The sequence below is a fragment of the Corapipo altera genome, unplaced genomic scaffold (assembly GCF_003945725.1).
Source record: "Corapipo altera isolate COAL_440 unplaced genomic scaffold, ASM394572v1 326, whole genome shotgun sequence".
Taxonomy (NCBI): Eukaryota; Metazoa; Chordata; class Aves; order Passeriformes; family Pipridae; genus Corapipo; species Corapipo altera.
The window spans coordinates 2,855,755-2,875,133 of NW_020884945.1; the positions used below are offsets into that span (position 1 = coordinate 2,855,755).

The 19,379-nt window shown below is 47.3% G+C and overlaps 1 protein-coding gene across 3 annotated transcripts in view; it reads right to left on the reverse strand.

Annotated features, from left to right (window-relative positions):
- Nucleotides 1–19,379, reverse strand: part of LOC113956092 (vascular endothelial growth factor receptor kdr-like) — a 133,989-nt gene that overhangs the window by 32,342 nt on the left and 82,268 nt on the right. For 2 of the 3 annotated variants that reach the window (XM_027662280.1, XM_027662279.1), the window contains exons 12-18: nt 15,617–15,725; nt 7,636–7,929; nt 5,554–5,700; nt 3,374–3,499; nt 3,163–3,269; nt 1,828–1,963; nt 478–582 (exon numbers count right to left, since the gene is read on the reverse strand). In XM_027662280.1, coding sequence (XP_027518081.1) covers nt 478–582; nt 1,828–1,963; nt 3,163–3,269; nt 3,374–3,499; nt 5,554–5,700; nt 7,636–7,929; nt 15,617–15,725 — 1,024 coding nt within the window. The remainder of the gene's footprint in view (nt 1–477; nt 583–1,827; nt 1,964–3,162; nt 3,270–3,373; nt 3,500–5,553; nt 5,701–7,635; nt 7,930–15,616; nt 15,726–19,379) is intronic. The other variant, XM_027662282.1, reaches the window with a different exon arrangement.

A 19,379-nucleotide genomic window follows, 5' to 3' on the forward strand; every position in this document is an offset into this window, starting at 1 on the left:
TTTGTGTGTAAATACAATATGGAAGAACAGTCCCCAGGTTCCCCCTTCCCACCACCGAAGGGTAAAAGCTTTCCTTAATTTCAATAATTGCAAGCAAGATGTCTCTAATTCACTCCCTTGGCATTGCTTTTCTTCCAACCCCTTGAACTGTTCTACATCTGGAAGGGCTGTGATGGCAGCTCAGATCCAATTTCAGCCTATCTCATGTAATTACACTCTGTAAGCTGTTTCCCTCCTAACCCCCAGACCTGGAAGCTTCTGTTTCCCTCCTCTAGGAATACCAGCCTCAATCAGCAGCGCAGCACGGAGCCCGTCTGTCATTTCCTCCACGTCCCAGCACTGCAGGATGACTAATTGCTCCCACATGAAAACCCACTCCCTCCTGAACACAATGAGCTGGGGAGCTGAGAACTGGAAACCTCATTGCCCGCAGGTCCCCCGAGGAGTCTGGGGGGGATCTCAGAGGGATGGATGTACCTTTGAGCATTTTTACGGCAACTGTTTTGCAGGTTGAAGATTTATCAATGCCAAAAGCAGACGCCTCCACCACCTTCCCAAAAGCACCATGACCCAGTGTTTTACCTAGAGGAGCAAGAGTCAAGAGTGAGCCCAGGGGACCGACAGTCTGGATCAGGAGAGAGGGGAACATGCAACCTGAGCTGTGCAAGAGATCCCAGGCACAACACACAGCCCGACAGGCACAGAAGCTGGATCACATATTGCAGCATATGGATATACAGGGGGGGATTTATATCCATATGGCTTTGATGCAATACAGGACAAGATAGAACAGAGGAGAATAAATCAATCTGCACTCAGCTGAAGGCAGGGCTGATACATACACATGCCCAGAAGGTAAAAACATTGCCTAGGGCTGTCCTGAAGCCCAAGAAAATCAGAGTTTGGGTGGATTGTGGATCCCTGATTGCTCAGGAATCATGGAGAGAGCCAGCTGAGGCACTCAGGCAGTCACAGCCTTTTAACCCTTCAATAATTGACATTGATTTGAGGGCAAAGCTTTACTAAATGGAATTTAAGATTATATTTTATGTTCTCTTCCATTTGAATTATCAAGCCTGTGTTACCTGGTGTGCTCTGAGGGCTGTGACCCCCAGTGCAGAAGAGTGCACTGGGCATCGCGGATAGTCTGACTCTATGTCCCACCATCATCTCAGCTTTTGTGATTTTTGTCTATCTCCTTCTTCCATGTTTTCCAGCTGAAGCCCCAAGAGCATACACAAATACAGATATATTCCCCGCACTCCTCAGATCACACAGATGTTACTGTTTAGCTATACAAACACAACCTGCTTTTTACATTTCCCTGCTCCATCAGCCAGTAAGCTGAGCTGGTAGAAGAAAATTGGTTCATTTTTTCATGCTAGCTCTTTACAACTCAAAGCCAAGTTCAGATGGTCACTAAGGAATTGATTATTTGATGAATTGATAGGTTTCTTCAAAATAAAATTCTCTGAAAGACTGTGACCTTTTGGATTGACTTCTCTTCCCATTTTCCTCTATGGGAATGAAACCATACTTTCAGCAGGGACAGCATCTGGAGGTACCTTTCTTCTCTGTCGATAGTTTGGCTTCACTTTTCCAAGGCAGAAAAAGAGGTGACAGCTATTTTGACATAGTCAACATCTTTCCTTTCCTTACCAAATCCCTTGCTCCACCCTCCATTAAGGACGATCCTGAGCTTTGTGATCCTTGATCCAAGGACCTTGGCACTAAAGGATAGGCTGCTCCTGGGTTATACAACAGATCCACTGGAATTGAGGACTGTTAGGAATCCTCCTTCTCCAAGAAAAGCCCCAAAGCACTCACCCAGCCTCAGCCTGTCCCTTGGGAACTCCCACTTGCTGCTGTCGTAGGGAAGGCGGTCGCACTGCTCGTCAAGAGGCATCTCCTCTGGATCCATGATAATGGACAGGTATCCTGTCTTAATATCTGTGGCATCGGGCTACAAACAGGGGGTACAGAAATTATTCACAGTGTTCACCCTGCAACTCTGACAGGAGAGAGCTGTGGAGGCTGAGGGATGTCTGGGGAGTTCCCTGCACTCCAGACTTAGCTCTCCAATTTATTCTGAACCATCACTCCAGCCTCCTTTCTCTCCTTATTTTCCATCAGTGTTTGTGTGTGCCTGCCACTCATGGCTGTTGGGAAGAGTCACTGATTGATGCTGGTAAACACTCTGAGGACACAAAATTGCTGCCTTCTACCTGTCTCAGTGAAAGGAAATCAGTGCTTTTCCATGGGAGCTCCAGGAGTTGCTCTTCCTGGTGCACTAGAGAGCATTTTGCCATTTTTATAATTTATATATTTTGTTTTGCAGTCTTGATTCTCCATAGCTATCCATTTCGTGGCTATTGCTTATTACAATTTAAAATGGGTGGAAAGCTGGTGGAATCTGCTACTTCTGATGCTGCAAAGAGAGAAATTCTGCTTGGATGGCTCCAGCGAGGGGACTGGCATGGGGGTAAAATAAAACAGGAAATTCAGCATTGTCCACAGCTCAGTTAAACTGAGGTCAAGGAGGAGAATGTGAATTTAATCACTGTATTTTCAATAGGAGGGGAAATCTTACTCAAATGTTGGAGACCAGCACTGGGACTGTAGTTTGGTAAGATTTAGAAGAGAGAGCTGTGCTTGCCTCGCTGTTTGCTGTTTGGTTTAGGAAAAACAGACCTAAATTCCTTAGAACTTTACTGCAAGTTTACTTTCCTGAGTCACAAAAGGGAGGTGAAAGAAAAGCAAGACTGGCAGACCAAATAAGCTGTGTGGTTTGAGCGCATTTCCAGGATCTTTCTTGAAACAGGGCCTCCTTTAATATCTGTGTTTCAGAAACAAGTGCTGAAGTCAAGCCCTCATTTTAGAACGTATAGGATTGTTTTTTTGTTTCTTAATCTCACAGGCCAGTTTGGCTCATGAAGAGGGAGATGCCTGATTTTATGGTACCAGAGGAGTGGGTAGAAACCTCACAAGTGCAAGGGATGTCTGGAGAAGTCAACGGACTGCCAGTAGAAATCTTGGGCTGAATTTTATAGGGACATTTTGCCCAGTTTTCTACCATCTGTCCCAAACATTCAGCCCTGAACTCTGATGTTACACATTAACTTGAGTCTGATTCCAGACTTTGTGCAATGTAGGAGCTCTTACTTTTCTCAGTTTCCTGATGAAGAGGGTGAGGAGGAGCCAGAAGAGAGTGGCAGCCAGCCCAGTGCACACCAAAATGATCACTTCGATGTTGGATTTCTCCTCGGAGCCTGCAGGTTAAATGTACAGCCACATGATAAACACAGTCCATGACTGAAGAACAGTTCTCCTCAGTCCCACAGAACATCTGCACTTCCCTCAGGCTGGGCCTTACCTTGTATTTTGATGAAGGCCGACGTGCTGTCCTGGCCTAGCTCGTTGGATGCCCGGCACTCGTAGAGCCCCTCGTCGTCCTTCTTCACCCTCTCAATGACCAGAGTGTTATTTTCCATGGAAATTCCTGTTGTAAGGGATTTTATTTAATATTGGCACAGTAACCTACCTGCCTGGAAGTGCTTTCAGGAGCCAGAGAACTGAAAGACAGCTCCCATCCATCCAGGTCTGGTACGTGCTGGTGCTTGGAGGCATTTTAATCCTGTGCTCCTCATTCTGGTCTGGCAACAACCTTTCCCTGACATTTTTTTCTCCTCAACAACTATATAAATTTCTTGGGGGTCATTTAACCAAGAGCAAATGTGGCTGTTAATTTAGAGTGGACAGAGCCCGAGAAAACTTCTCTGGAAGTTAGTGAAGGGATGGGAGGACAGGTTGTCTGATAGCAATAAGATACAATGGGGAAAAAGGGAACTCGGTGGAACTACTGGAGAAAGATGACATCTTGGAGGCTGTGGAAAGTGATGGACTTCTAACACATGGAACATGGAAATCAGGTTATGTCCATCCCTGGAAAAATCACTGTGTGGAGCAATCCTGGACTCACAGGCAGCCAGGGGCTAGAGTGGAGTGGGAAGAGAGAGGTTGCCTAGATATGACCTATGAGACTTTTCTACATTTAATTTTCCAAGTTTAATTTTCCTGACTTGTGGCATTACACCAAGAGCTCATCTGTTTCATTAAGGATATGATTGGGGCAGAAATAGGGAAACGGGTCAGGCTTTGAATCCAAAAGGGAAGGACATTTTGAATTTCTGAGTGTTCTGCCTGTGAATCCCATAGTTGTTAACAAGAGCACTGCACAGAACTTGCCATGCACAGTGCTGAAATATTTACCCTGAGGTGTTTTTTCCAAATATTTTATTTATGTTTCCAGTGGTTGGATGAGTTACAAGCTTGTCCCTCCAGAATTATTTATAAAATTTCAGTAGCTATAAAGAGTTTCTCTCAGAACATTCTGATCTGAATTATGGATGATCCTAGATTTCCTACCTAGTCCAGGATGCAAAATTAAAGCCACAGGACCAGCTACTGACATGGGATCCTCCATGATTTATGGGAGATCTCAGGACATGCTCTGCTCTGCACTGAGGCAGCTTCACCTCAGTTCTGGGGGCAGTTTTGGGCACTACAATGTAAAAGGACATGAAGCCATTAGAGAGGACCCAAAGGAGGCCACAAGGATGGGGAAGGGTCTGGAGGGGCCACGTGAGGAGCAGCTGAGGGCACTTGGTGTATTCAGCTGGAGGAGACTGAGGGGAGACCTCACTGGGATCTTCAACATCCTCATGAGGGGCAGGAAAGAGACTCTGATCTCTGCTCTGTGGGACCAGGGACAGGACTGAGGGAACGGCTGGAGCTGTGTCAGGGCAGGGTCAGGTTGGATCTCAGGAAAAGGTCCTTCCCCCAGAGGGTGGTTGGGCACTGACCAGGCTCCCCAGGGCAGTGGGCACAGCCCCAAGGCTGCCAGAGTTCCAGGAGGGTTTGGACAACGCTCTGAGGGACAAGGTGGGATTGCTGGGGTGTCTGTGCAGGGCCTGGAGTTGGACTCAATGATCCTGATGGGTCCCCTCCAACTCAGGATATTCTGTGATTCTGTGACAGAGCTGAGAAGGAGCTCCAGGCTCAGGTGAGGGAGCCCGTGGTGGCACTGTACCTGTCCAGTTCTGGACCAGCTGAGCTGAGAACACATCCCCCTTCCTGTGCTGGGGGAGATCAAGGATGGGGCATATGCACCTCACCTCTGGGAGGTGACTGCTGCAGTATATCCTGCTCGGGACATCTGACAGCCCAGCCTGGGGTTGTCAGACCCACCTGACAAGCAGGTGCACTGTGTGTCTCCGTTTTGTACCCAAGTGTTGTCTCCCCAGGCTGAGCAGCAGCGCTCCCTGATTTACCAATGCCGTGCTATGTGCAGGCTGCCAGGCTCTGCACACAGGGCAGCCCTTGGAACGCAACCGCTTTCCTTAACCTCCGAGGCCAATGTGGAGATGCAGCAGTGCCCTGATATCCTGGGATTTTTGTGTGTGTGTGCCCCGAGGCTGTGGGCACCATCCTGGCTCAGCCCTCTGTTGTGGTGACCCTGCCATCCATTATCCCATATCCCACACAGTTCCTCACCTGAAGCTACTGAGATGGGGTATCCATTCTTCCTCCATGTCACCTGTGGCTCTGGGGTCCCGCTGACCCTGCACTCCAGCAGGATCTTCCCACTGATGTTGACCTCCAGGTCCGTGAGGTTCTGGATCACGAACGGCGCTGCCTTTGCTGCAGCCACAAAGGGAAAGAGCCACAGTGAGCCCTGGGAAGGCAGCTCCCTCAGCTCTGCCATCCCTGCTCCTTGCACAGCCTCTCAGGGCTGGACAGGGCAAAGACTGGGCCAAAATTCCCCCAGAGATTGTGGGAGGAGTGGAGGAGTTTGTCTGGCTTATTTTCAAACTGACTGAGCTTAGATTTGACTGCAGCTCAAACCTCCTCGAGTTTCTCATCCTCTGAAGAAAACAAAGGACAGTGAGTGGGTGGTGCACATGCAGAGTGAACACAAAAAAAGAGAGGAGGAGGCAAAGAGGAAACAGTTCTAAAGGTTTTATATCCTCCATCATGAGTGCAGTTACTTACTTACTACAAAGCATGTTAACCCCCACTTTACGTTCATTTCTAACAGGTACAGGACAGCAATGAGTAAAATCACAAGCACAGCACAAAAAAATCCCCCAAACCTGCACTAAGGACAAGTAGCTGATGGCTGTTGGAACATTGAAAAGACCCTGTTTGAAATAGGGGAAGGAGGGCTGATTTGGAGGGGCATTTCCATGTGTGTTCTCCACAAGAAGTGCCTCTGCCACCCTCAGAGGAATGTAATCACAGTTCCGGTTCTCCATGGATGTATTCCCAGTTCAGCTGTGTTTTTCCCACAGCCATCTTGTGTGGGTGTCTGTGTAGGTGGGAACCTGCCTGACTGAATAAAAGGATGTGCCAGGGGAGAGGGAAGTGAAGTGCCTGAATGCAGAGTGCAGGGCAGGCCCAGAGCCTCAGGCAGGGGATGCTCAGGGTGGCTCCGGTGCTCCAGCTGTGGGGATCAGCCAAAGCACTGGCACTACCATTCCTTCCCTTCCTCCCACCTCAGGACGAGGTCTGACAATAACTTACCTCCCACTGTGGTATCAGAGCTGTGGTAGCCACAGCTGAGGTGGGCTGAGCATCCCCCTGTGTGTGCCTGACTGGGAGAGGGTTCCTGGCTGCCCACAGTATGTCCTGGTTCACTCCAGCAGGGATGGAGCCAACACAGCACTGCCCTGCCCTGCTTTCCCTCAGTGACAGGTGCTCATGGCTCATGTCCCCTCAGTGTCCCATGAGCCAGTGGTGTACATGGAGAAGCCAGTCTGAAAATCCCTGTGTAGGACTGGGATCCTGCTCCCTGCCTTGCTGCTTGTTGTTTCACTTCTCCATTTCTGTGCTTTGGGCTTTTCTTCACCACTGGAAGACAGTCCATAAATCCACCCATCCCAGCAGCCCCTTTTCTTCTGAGGAGGCCTAGAGATGATCACCCACTTTCTTCACTAGGAAGCAGAAGCAACTTCACTAATTTTCGTAACTTTCTACTGGAAGAAGTATCCCACTCTTTATATTCCCACAGCCAATGGACCCAGGCAGCAGGATCTGCAGTGTTACTGTTTTTATGACAGTAAAAGAGTTGGGGGCTTGGGTATAAATAATAAAATACTGGTTTTACTATGAAGTGCATTCCACTTACCCAGCATAAATGGCACATGTCACTTGATTATACACTTGACCAGTGACATTTGAGACTACATTTGCTGGATCCAAATCTATTTAGGTATCTCTGGCAGCTGGGATTGTGTGGAGTTTTCTACCAAAGTCATGGGGATCTGGAGTGACAGTCCCAAGTTACAGAGTTGTGCTGTCAGTAACATGGGGGGTGATGGCTTTTGTCCTCAGTCAACCATATCTGCACCCAGCATGGAGTTAGGAAGATGAAGTGCTGCTGAAATCACCTTTATGTCTAAGGCAAATACTTTATCCAGACCCAGCAGTGGCTTGGATGAGTAATGTGTAATGTGCATGGCAGGCTGTCAATCCACATGCAGTAACAGGAAAAAATTAACCCAAACCAGGGCACAAAGTCTATATTAGAACTCTAATATAAAGGCAACCCCACTGCCACTCTCTGCTGGCACCTACCTCTGACCAGGAGCTGTGTGTGCTTCTCCAGCGTGTCTGTGCTGTTGTGCTGGTTCTGAGCTCGGCACTTGTAGAGACCACTCTGCTCCTTCGTGACGTTGGGAATGACCAGTGTCAAAGAGATGGAATATTTGACAGTTTTCCTGATCAGGGAGTCGCTGGGAGCTGCCCCTGGGGAGGGGAGGTGCCAGGCCAGGTGGGTGTAGATGTACCTGGAGGCCCGGCAGGTCAGCCGGACGTCGCTGCCCACGATGGCTGTGACCTGGGGGGCTGTTTGCAACCCAGAGGGCACATCTGGGGGGAACAGAAAATGTGTTTGCAATTAAGTCACAGCTGAGGAGATCTCTGGCTGCCTGGTGGCTTCTCAGTGGTCAAATTTCCAAGGCCAGGATGGAAGGAGCCAGGTTTAATAAGACCCACGTTTGCATGTGGTAACAGGCACTGGGGTTGGGAATTAGGGGAGTGAAGGTCCCTCTCACAGCCCATTGCTGACCTGTGGCAGTACAGCCCTCAGTATTCTAATCATTCCACTTTCAAGTAATGAATTGAAAGCTTATAAATAGGAGTAGTTAATGGGCTGAGGGAGTTTAATCAAGAGAGGTGTTTACAGAGCCATAGTGCTGTCTACTCTCTTATATGGATCTGAATCATGGGTCATCTACCGCCACCACCTGCGACTCCTCAAACGCTTCCATCAACGCTGCCTCCATACAATCCTAAACATCCACTGGTCAGATTATGTGACCAATACACCTGTTCTAGAACAAGCAGCAGTCACAAGCATTGAGGCCATGTTGCTGAGAACAAAGCTGCGCTGGGCAGAGCACGTCTCAAGGATGAAGGACCACCACCTCCCTAAGATCCTGCTTTATGGTGAACTTGCCACTGGCTGCTGCACGAGAGGAGCCCCGAAGAGAAGATACAAGGACTCCCTGAAACAACATCTCAGCCTTGGCCATATTGATCTCCTTTGCTGGTCTACTCTGGCCTCCAATCAGGAGGCCTGGAGACACACCATCTATAACGCTGCCGTTTCCTTTGAGAATGCAGCAGGATCACCATCGAAGAGAAAAGACAATGCAGAAAGAATCGTGTCTTGCTGATACCATCCAAGGAGTCTTTCTGCTGTGTCTTTTGCAACCAGACTTGTCTAATTCGCATTGGCCTCTTTAGCCACCAGCGTGCTTGTAACAAATGTGGGTAGAGCCCTCCCCAAATCTTCGTTCGCGAAGCCCAGCCATGATGATGATCTATCCAGGCAGACAAATGTGTTCATGAGCTCTTCCCTTTCTACCTGCAATCAGTGCTTGAAAATATAATTGCACAGGAATAAAGAAACCCATTCCCATCTCTCAGGAGTAACATTTTCTTCACCACTGAACAGTCTTCTCAACACTCTCTTATATCAACTATGCCAATATTTATTTTTATCACATGTGCCTGGGTGGATATTCACTTGATCACTGCGGATTAACTGATCTAATGATGTACAAGTCCTTGAGGCCCTTATATTTAGCAGGGAAATACTCTGAGGCATGACTCCAATCTAGCCACAGAAGAGTAAGCTGGTTTTTGCTATATTTTTAGTAACTTTTCACTCCAGAAAAAAAATAAAAATCAATTTTCCCAAAGTGGCAAACTGAAGCCATTTGAAGACAAGCAAAACTGTTGGAGCAGAAGGCCAGAGCCTGGCCTACAGACACATTCCTGTTGCTGCATTGACCACCAGAGACCTGCAATAAAACTGGGGCTGAAAGATACTCTATTCCCTTTTTGTTTGAGGGATCTATCCACCCAGCAGGCCTGAATGAGAGCACATGGACAACCACAGGGACCTGGAATTACTTTGCTGTCTGTTAGGTCAGAGTTTTCAAGTAGCTGAGAGTTACGAGGAGCCCCTTAGAGATGTTACCAGGGTGGGACAGGGGTGGACTCTGGGCCACCTTCTGAACAGGAACAGTACTTGCAGTAAATCTGAGAGATTCTTGCTTCAGCATCAAGCTGTTGGTAAGATGCTTTCTCAGGCCAGGATGGAATGGATGGTACTTTGGGAAAGACAGAAGTTAAAGAGGAGCAAGTGTGCACTGCACTTGCCATGTAAAAATTCCACATGGGAGCTGGAATTCGGCCCTGTAAACTCCTGCAAAAAGTTCTGCTGAAGCCACAGATGAGCATAAATAGTGAGGCTGTTGAAATAACCAATCTGCCTTAGAATAAATCATATATTATAAAAAAAACGCAGAGCCCCGAAGGAGCTTTCAGATACGATTAAAATTCCCTCTTCTTCACAAGTCATCTGGAATACAACCCATGAGCTTTGCTGCATGGTTTTTAAAGACTGGCACCAGAAATATTTTACAAAAGATCCCAAAAGAGAAGCAATCCCTCAGGCACAGCTGTGGAAATTGTTATTTTTCTTTTCTTTCCCTGTCAGGAAATTTCAGTTTACCCTGTGCAGTGTGTTAGGCTCAGTTGCTCTCTCTTGTTTGAGCTATACACTTAAGCTGCCCTGTGTAACACATCCATTCCTTACTCCTGATGTCCTGTGCTTCCAGCATGCCCCCAGTGATGCTTATCAACATGGGGGCAAAGCCTGAGGGCAGCAGGACCTCTCTAAACAGGAAGAATTGAGATCTAGTGAAAACAGTGGGATGTGGCATGAGCAGCATCTCAGCCTCTCTCCTTGGGGGTGGATCTTGTCCTGGTTCCAGATGGGTGAAGTTACTTTCTTCCAGTGGCTGTTCCAGTGCTGTGTTTTGGATTTGGAATGAGAATGGTACTGATAACACACTGATGGCTTGGCTTTTTCCTAAGTCATGTTGATCCCAAGTCAAGGACTTTTTTTTCCTTGTCTCCTGCTTTGTCAGTGAGGAGGTTCTCAAAGGAAACTGGGAGGGAGCAGAGCTGGGGCAGGTGACACAAACAGGCCAAAGGGATATTCCACACCATAGAACACCATTCCTATTCTATAAACTGGAAGGGGCTGATCAGGGTTTGGGAAGGGGGGTCTGGCATGGCTCAGTGGGTGGTGAACAGTTGCATTGTGCATCACTTGTTTTTTCCATTTTTATTATCATTATTATTGTCATTTACCAGTATTACTGTATTTTACTTTATTTTCAATTATTAAACTGTTCTTATCTCAACATACAAGTTTTACCTTGACTCTTCTCCCCATTCTACCGGGGTGGGGGGACAGAGAGGGGTTTGAGCGAGAAGATTTGTGGTCCTTAATTTCCAGTTGGGCTTAAAACCACAACACTCCTGACCCTGAAACCACAACACTTCTGACCCTGAAACTACAACACTCCTGAACCTGTCAAACCAAAACAGGGGGAAAGTGCCCTTTTACTTGCCTTTTTCTTAGTTTCCCTTCTAAACAGTTGCTCTTTGCTCCAGCAAGAGTTAGAGAACTATGGTGGGTGGCACTTGGCTTGGGTCTGGCACTGCCAGCAGGGGCTGGAGCACCCACCTGACACTGGTGCAAATTCCCAAGGGATTGGAGGTGTTCCTTTCCAAGCCCTGAGTTGTGAGGGATGCTCCATAGCCTTGCTGCTGGACTTGAAAATTGCAAGTTTTTTTCTACCAACTTAACATTCTGGGAGCAGAGGCCTGGCTTGTTTTTCTTATCATTCCTTCTGCTGACATTTTTTATTTAGCATTTGGAGTATTTTTAGCTGGAACCTGTGCTATTCTCTCCCATCGTGTTTGCCTTTCAAGCAGCTCTTTCGGCTCCAATAGAATATTCATTGATTTTCATTGCAGTGGAAGGAAAAAGAGAGGGGAAAAAAAGTCTCTCTTGCTTTCCTCTCTCTTTTCTCCTCCTACCTGGGTTATCTGGGGAGTAGCTGCAGCTTTGAGAGCACATTTTAAGTCAGTTCATCTCTTCGACTGCTTTGCTTACATAATCTTGGACCTGAGCAGTGATAACTTCCTCTCTCTGAACAGATACAGTGTTTTATAGGACTCCTAATAAGTTGGCTAAAAGAATGCACCATTGAGCCTTTTCCCTTTTATCAGCAGTCACCAAACATGTGTCTTTCATGTTGTGTTACAGGGTTGTAGCCACCAAGTTCCCCCTCAGCTGTGCAGGATTCCACAAATAGGGAAACAGGCCATGGGGGGAGGGAAAAAGGCAGCACAAATCAAAGGGAAGTCTGGCTCCATTTGTATTTACAAGGAATTAATTGTTTTTAATTTCCTGTGCTTTGCACGGTAATCTGGGTAATTCAAAACTTCTGCTCTTGCCCAAATTCCAGCCCTGTCCCTGTCAGGGTGGGGGGCTGCCACCAGGCACAGGGAGGTAGGGAGAGTAAGAAAAAGGGAGGGTGAGCCCCACAACCCGAACCACTGTGGTGCTTGTCAGAGATCCTGTAAACACATCAGGAATAAGCAGATGCCAGTGGCACAGAATCACAGAACAGCCCAGCTCATACTTTGTTCTGCTATCTGAGAGCAGATTTTTATCTCCTGTTTGAAATGTAGTATTTTCTTTCTGGTGGAAATCTTTAACTCCAGTTTTTCTGACTTGTTTTTGCAATCAGATGAGTGCCTGAAAAAGGGTTTTCCTATTATTTGTTATTCTTATCCTAACTCGTTTATATTCTGAGAACGTTCAGAGTTTTCAGATGGGTGGGATCCCATTTTGCCTTTTGTACAAAGGCTAGAATTTGATTTACTGTGGACCTACAGTAATACAGAGCTGCCCTTTCCAAGGTGCAGAGTAGAGATTAGAAGGTAAATAATACTTGTCCATGGCAGAGAATCCATCCAGGTCAGCTTTTCACTGCACTGGGAAGGTTCCAGTCTGCCTGGAGTGTCCTCTGGAGCGTAACTGGAGGTGGGCAATGACATGAGGTGCTTCTGAGCATCTGATGGCTTACTCACATTCCTCTGCCCGTGGCAAACCAGTCACGTGGTAAATGGGAACACTGGGGGCAAACAGTGGTAGGCAAAGCAGGGGACAGGTTTTGTTTCCACAAGGATTTACACGAAACAAAAATCCTGGACTAAGAGTTAGCCCAGGACATGCTGGATGATACCATAAGCATTGCCATGGGAGCCTCTGCCACCAGAAGCAGCTCTAGGAGGGGCAATGACAGTCAGAACATCTGGGAGAGCTCAGGGAGGCTCTGGGGCCATCACTGAGTGAGGAGATTTCTCATCACATTGGTCCCCTTATATGGTTTGGATGCAGAGTGATCTCCAAACCCTGTTGGCCCTTCATGAAATGAACTCTGCTGGCAAAGAAATTATTTAAAAATAGACACCAGGGCTATTTCTGTTGTCCATGGGAGTTTGCGTGGGGGCTCTGCAGTGGAAGAACAAAATGTCTGCTGACATTATTCCATTGGGATAAAGACATTTCTCTGAAATGAACTTGGTGATTAAAACATCAGACTGAAGTGAGGCAAGTCCCCAGAGAGCAGCCTGCACAACACCTGAGGATGTTTCCCTGGAACACTCTGTCATGTCCTGGGAAAACATCTCAACCCTGACCCAGTGGAACAGGGTTTTGAGGGACTTCAGCCTCTGTATCATCCTCAGATTTCTTACCAGGGAAGAAATCTGTCAAGCTCAACTCAGCCAAAATGTTTGAAAGCAGCTCAGGATGCACCAGCTTGTTTGTTGGCAGGAAATAATAGGAGATTAGGTCTTTAAAACCAACACATTAATTGTGGGGTGCCACAACTTGCAGCTGCTTTGCAGAGAACTGGGAGGTGCTACAAACATTTGCAAACCTTGTCCTAAAGGCCCATGTGTTGCTCATGCACCCCCAGGCTCTAAACCAGCCCTCAGCTCAGCTCTGAGCTTCAATGTGCCCCAAAGGAACCAGCCCAGCAATCCTAAAGGGACTCCTTGGAGCCTTGTGCTTTTGGACGACTTGCTCTGCTCGGAACCTCCCAAGCCATCCCTGGGTGTTCCCCCAGCACTGAGACTGGAGGCAAGCCCTGGGGAGAGGAACCTGTAGCCCCCTCCCAGTGCTCCCAGGAGAAGACCCAGCTTTTCCCCATGCTGAAGCAGACCTGCAGCAGCTCTCCCAGCAGCCTGGCCGTGCTGGAATGATGCCCATGACTCAGCAGAGGACCCCCATGTGAACAAACCCAGCAGCAGGTCACTCTGCTGCTATTTTACTGCAGCAACATGACCTACTTTAGCATCAGGATGGCCACATTTAGAAAGTTTGCATTCCTTTCTCATCCATAAACACCACTATTTTTAAACACAGCACTTTCTAAAAGCCAGTCATGCTCATCCAGCATCTGCCTCTTCCCCAGAACAGCACAGACTCACAGCAAAATATCTGCCCTGCCAAGCCCCGCTCACCTCCTGGTCTGCTTTGCTGGAAACATTTCCACCACAAACACTGCTAGTAATTTTGCCCAGTGATTCATTTCCTTCATAATTAAAACTTCATGATTAAAACATTTTTGTCTCAAAACATTGCTACATTGATCTTAAAATAAAAGAAAAATCTGAAATATTAGCTCACTGTGGGTGGAAACCCCCCCCCCCCATAACTTTATTATTAAAATAAGACATAGTTGTGAAAGGTGCATGGGGTGATCCAACCCTTTGGATCTGACCTTGTGCTCATTGCTTATTTAGTTACTGCAGCTTTGGTTTTAGTCACCAAGTGTTGCAGCTTGGGAACACCTGGCTGTGGGTAACACTCCCCAACATAATAGCTGGAATTTAGAGCAGACACCAGTCCACAAGAGGACTCAACACTTGGAAGTAGCGAAGTACTTCCAAGCTGGTCTTCAGCCTGCCTTGGACATCTTGAGGACCTCTTACATCTGAGCTGGATCTCCCAGAAGTGCACCCTGAAGGGCTTTTTCTAAGTCAGTAAGAGTCAGAGCTTTGAAGAATACAATTTGGAGGGTGAAACCCTCTCCTGTCTCCACTGGGGTAGCACAAGGAAGCTTTAATGGAGGTGAAATCTTTCCCCTGTATGGCACCACCTTCATTATTGTTGGATGGCATTTTTCCTGTTTGCACTTCTATGTGACAATGGTGTTGATGTCTAGTGAGCCCTTTTTTGGTTAGAATGACTTGAAATGTCATTAAAAATTGCTTTAGAGCAATGGAGTCAAACAACACAGGAGGCAAGAGAGGCAGAGGAGTGCAGGGCCCTGCCCATGGCGAGCTTTGCCCTCACAAATTGCTTCATGAGAAGGAACCAAGTAGCGAGAATCAGACATTTACTCTCCAGGACACTTCTGCACTCTTTGTTCTAAACATTGTTATTTTGATGCAAATTCTACCAGCCAACATCCACTCATCCAGAAAGTGAGCACAGAAATGTTTCAGTTTGTTCTGGGTAAGCACTTGAACAAAGCTGTCCCTGGACTTTCCTCTCTTTTTAAACTCCCATCTCTCCTAAAAACATTATGTAGTTCTTGATCTCACTACTAAAGAATTCCTGTGTTGAAAGGTTAAGCAGATATTTGTTTGCATTTGTGTTCTTTGGAAAACTAGCGTGTCCACCTCCTCCCTGCAGGAAGGGCACTGGAGAGGCTGATTGCCCAGGCAGGGATCCAATGTCACAACGATACCAGCCCTGCACTGGGGTGGACACTGGCCTTGCTCACCTTTGCTGTGTCTGCTGACTTAACTGGAGACCAACCAAGTTAGGGAGAGGCTTCAGGCCTTTGGAAGGCTCCAAAGGCTCAGCTTTGCTGGAGGTTTAGTGAGGACAGAGCTTGAATGTCATGAGTGTTGCTCTCAGACACAGGCTCTGAGACTCAGGGCTGCAGCTGCAGCTGGGAAGGGCAAAAGGAGCATCGGGGCTGATGCTGGACACATCTGAGCTGTGTAGGACCCAGCCCTGAACAGCCTGGGAGTGTTCCAAAAACACCACAGGCAGGGTCTTTCTTCCTTGGTCCTTCCCAAGAGTCTGAAGGAGCACTGAGCAGCCCTGTAAACCTTGGAGGTGGATGAGCCCATCAGCATGTGCTGTGTGTGTGCCGTGCTTTACCTGACACGTAGAGCTCGACGCTCCTCTCCTCCACGCCAACCTTGTTGGAAGCCACGCAGGAATAGATCCCTGAGGCACTGCTGTTCTCTACAGTGAGGGTGCTCACAATCTGCCAAGCAAAGAGAAGGGAAAAAAAGGCTCTGAGTGTGGGGGCCTGGCAGAGGAGTGTTATGGTACAGAAAACTGCTAATACAGTTGTTTCTAGTAACGGGTGAAGGTCATGGACACACAAGTGCTTCTATTACGTTTTTGGTCTCTCATCATCTCACATCACCTCAGCCCAGCTAACTTGCTTCCCTCCTCAATCCTAAACTTCTTTTTTTCCTTGTCTCATCAACGAAAAACAGGGTTCTCCTTTGAGACAAGGCCAAGGTCCTTTTGTGACAACATTAGCAAAAAGCTGAAGTGAAGGACCTGGAGGATTCATCCAAATGCAGTCCCACATCCTTCTGGTTTTTTTTCTGCTTCTCAGTTATGGGTGACAAACATCCACATTTGCATGGGAAGCAGGTACTTCATGTGCATGTGGGGTAAAGAACACTGCAGGATTTTGCTTTGCTTCGCTGTAACCCCAGAGAAGGGAGAGAAGGATGTGGCCCCTTTGGTCCCCAGCTCACTCTTACAACTTGTGCTTGGAAGCCCCTTGATTCCATGACCCTTCCTCAGAGCTGTGCCAGGAGCTGTGCAGGAAGGAAGGAAGCTCTGGAGAAGCTGCTGGTGACACTTGGCAAATGCAGAAAGGGAGGATCATGAATGATAAGGAAGGAACACTTGTCCTGAGCTTCACCACACAGAAAAAGGAAGTGTTTCTGTTACTCATGGGGCTGAACTCAAACACATCCTTAAGAATTTGTGTTCCTTAAACATTCCAAGTCTCTGCTTCTTTGTAGGGTCCCCTTAATGAGGAGCAGCCCTGTGGCACTGCTCTGTCCCTGTCCCTGCAGCACCACAGGCTCATACAGGACTATCCATAGATCGTGGCTTTAATATTCCTCATGTTCTGTCGGGTTGGTATTGAGAAATCAGGGGCTGACCCACCAAGACAGAGATGTTCTTGCAAGATGACTCCGCTTCCCCTGCAGCCATTCACCTGAGGAACTCTGAGCCTTCACATTTGGAACAAATATCACTTTCTTTGCCATCCCTTCTAAGGCCTTTGAGAATCAAAACTTATAACACCCTCTGGCCCTTTGTCCTTATCTCCAGAGAGCACTTTGAAGTGCACAAAAGCATCTCTAGACTTTCTTTTTAATATCCTAAACTAAACTCACACAAGCATTCCTTTACCCCTCATAAAGCTGCATCATGAGTGTGTCTATAGCTGTGTGGATTGTATTTTCAGAGCTATTTAAGGTTTGCTGAGCTCTGGCACTTTAAATCCTGTAGGGAAATGAGTTTCAAAGGGTTTGATCCCATGTGCATTTTACATTCTAATGGGGAACATTTTCAGCAGAATAACGGGTAAGTTGAAAAGTCTCTGCTTTTCATGGGCACAGAAATCAACGAAGAAGAGGGACAAATCAAGTTTAGGGGTGAAAACAGGAGCCCAGTAAACCCAGCTCCCTCTGGTGTCCACCAAAGAAAGAGCTGTGCAGTGCTGGGTGATTTATGATGTGCAAATAGCTGTAACTTGGATATAAAATCATCCAGAGAAGTGCCTGCTCCTCCTCCTGTTGCTGTTCCTCTAGCCCTGGGCCTGATGCCATAGGCTGTTAACAAGCACATGTTCAGAGCTCTACCCTGACTTTGAGCAGCAGACACTGCCTGTGGAATTACTGCTGAATCAGGACCAAGATCTCTCTTCTCATGATTGCTGGATCTGAGAATTTTAGGTCTGGGAATAGCAAAAGCCAATATAAATGTACGTGCTGAGGATGGAAGGGGATAAATTTGGACAGCTCTTTAACAGTAATTAGTCTCTCTAAGTGACAGCTCTAGATGGGAAGTGGAGGATAATACTGTAGAGCCAGTCAAAAGCATAAAATATCCATTTTGGAATATGTCCAAAGTGTTAGGGGTGACACTGTGGCTCTTCTAAACACTAATGCAATGCCTCAAGCTGTGGCCCAGAGGTAAATGCTCATGAACACACACACAGATGCTGATGTCTCCAACTCCATAACTCAGGAGAAGTCTGGCAGGGTAGTGGGAAAAAAAAGAAAGAGCAAATAGCTATACTGAGACCTCATCACAGCTAATCTCAGTTGTGTCTAGATATGAAGGTGAAAAAGATGGTGGGAAACAATCTAGGGACAAATTCTTGGGAAAAAAACTACTCAGTAAAAGCAAGAAAGAATTTTCTTGTTTGTTTGCTCAAATCACTGCTATGGACTTGGACAGCAGTTTGTTACACACCTGATCTACAGAGACAAGACACTTTACTGACTTGTCTTACAACCAGCACCTCCCAGAGTCCTCCAAAATGTTACTTTTAAACCAGCAGCATTCAGAAGAGATCTGTAGGTGATTTCAGAGCTGGAAATTCAGGATTTTGAGTGATTTTCTCGTAATAAGAATTATTACAAGAATTAATTACAATCATTATAGAATTATCCTGAGATCATCATGTATCAACTTTTTAGTCTAGCTGCGTGCTCTTGGGCCAATCCCTGAGACTGGGAGTCCAATTATCTTTCCAGCATCTGAAGGGAAGTTCTCAGTTGCCAAACTAGCCTAATCCTGGTTTGGTCCTTAACAGAGTGGTGCTTTGGAACACTGACAGACTAAACCAAAAGGTGTCCAAAGCCCTTCCCTCTATAAGACCACATAGTTTTGCCTTTTACCAAAAGCAACCTGAAAAGCACTTCTAAGCCAGCAGTGGTTTCTGCTTTTTGAAGTACCCGTAGATCAGGAGACCTCTTTGAAGTGAACCAAGGAGATGCCAAAGTAACCTCTATTAGCCTAGATGTTAAACCTCACAGGGTTCACAGTGCTGATGATTTGGCAGTTGAAAATTGAAATTTGTGTGCACTTGGTCATAGTGGCAGGTTGGGAAAAGGATTTTGTTCTTCTAAATGCCATCCCTAATGATAAAGTGGTTTGAACTTCAGCAGCCAAACATAGGGATCTTTTCCCATTATTAACAGTGAGAATTGCTGGCACAGACTCCTCTCTGCAGTGGCACAGCCCCAGCATTTGGGGACCTTTTGCATGGAGTGGAAAAAATTCCGAGGGGATAATCCTCTCAGTCCATGCACCTGGTGAAGTATTTTCTGTTCCTGGAATCAGACCCAGGACAGAAAAGTCAGACATAGAGCAAGTCCAGAGGAGGCCACAGAGTTGCTCCAAGGGCTGGAGCCCCTCTGCTCTGGAGCCAGGCTGGGAGAGCTGGGGGTGCTCACCTGGAAAAGAGAAGGCTCCAGGGAGACCTCAGAGCCCCTTCCAGGGCCTAAAGGGGCTCCAGGAGAGCTGGAGAGGGACTGGGGACAAGGGATGAAGGGACAGGATAAGGGGGAATGGCTTCCCACTGCCAGAGGGCAGGGTTAGATGGGATACTGGGAAGGAATTCCTGGCTGTGATGGTGGTGAGGCCCTGGCACAGGTTGGGCAGAGAAACTGTGGCTGCCCCATCCCTGGAAGTGTCCAAGGCCAGGTTGGAGCAACCTGGGCTAGTGGAAGGTGTCCCTGCCCATGGCAGGGGGTGGCACTGGATGGGCTTTAAGGTCCTTCCAACCCAAAACCTCCTGTGATCCTGTGATTCAAAGCAGGGCTCACACCACAGCTGCTTCCCTTGCCTTCTGCTCAGAGCCCTCAGTCCCAGACAG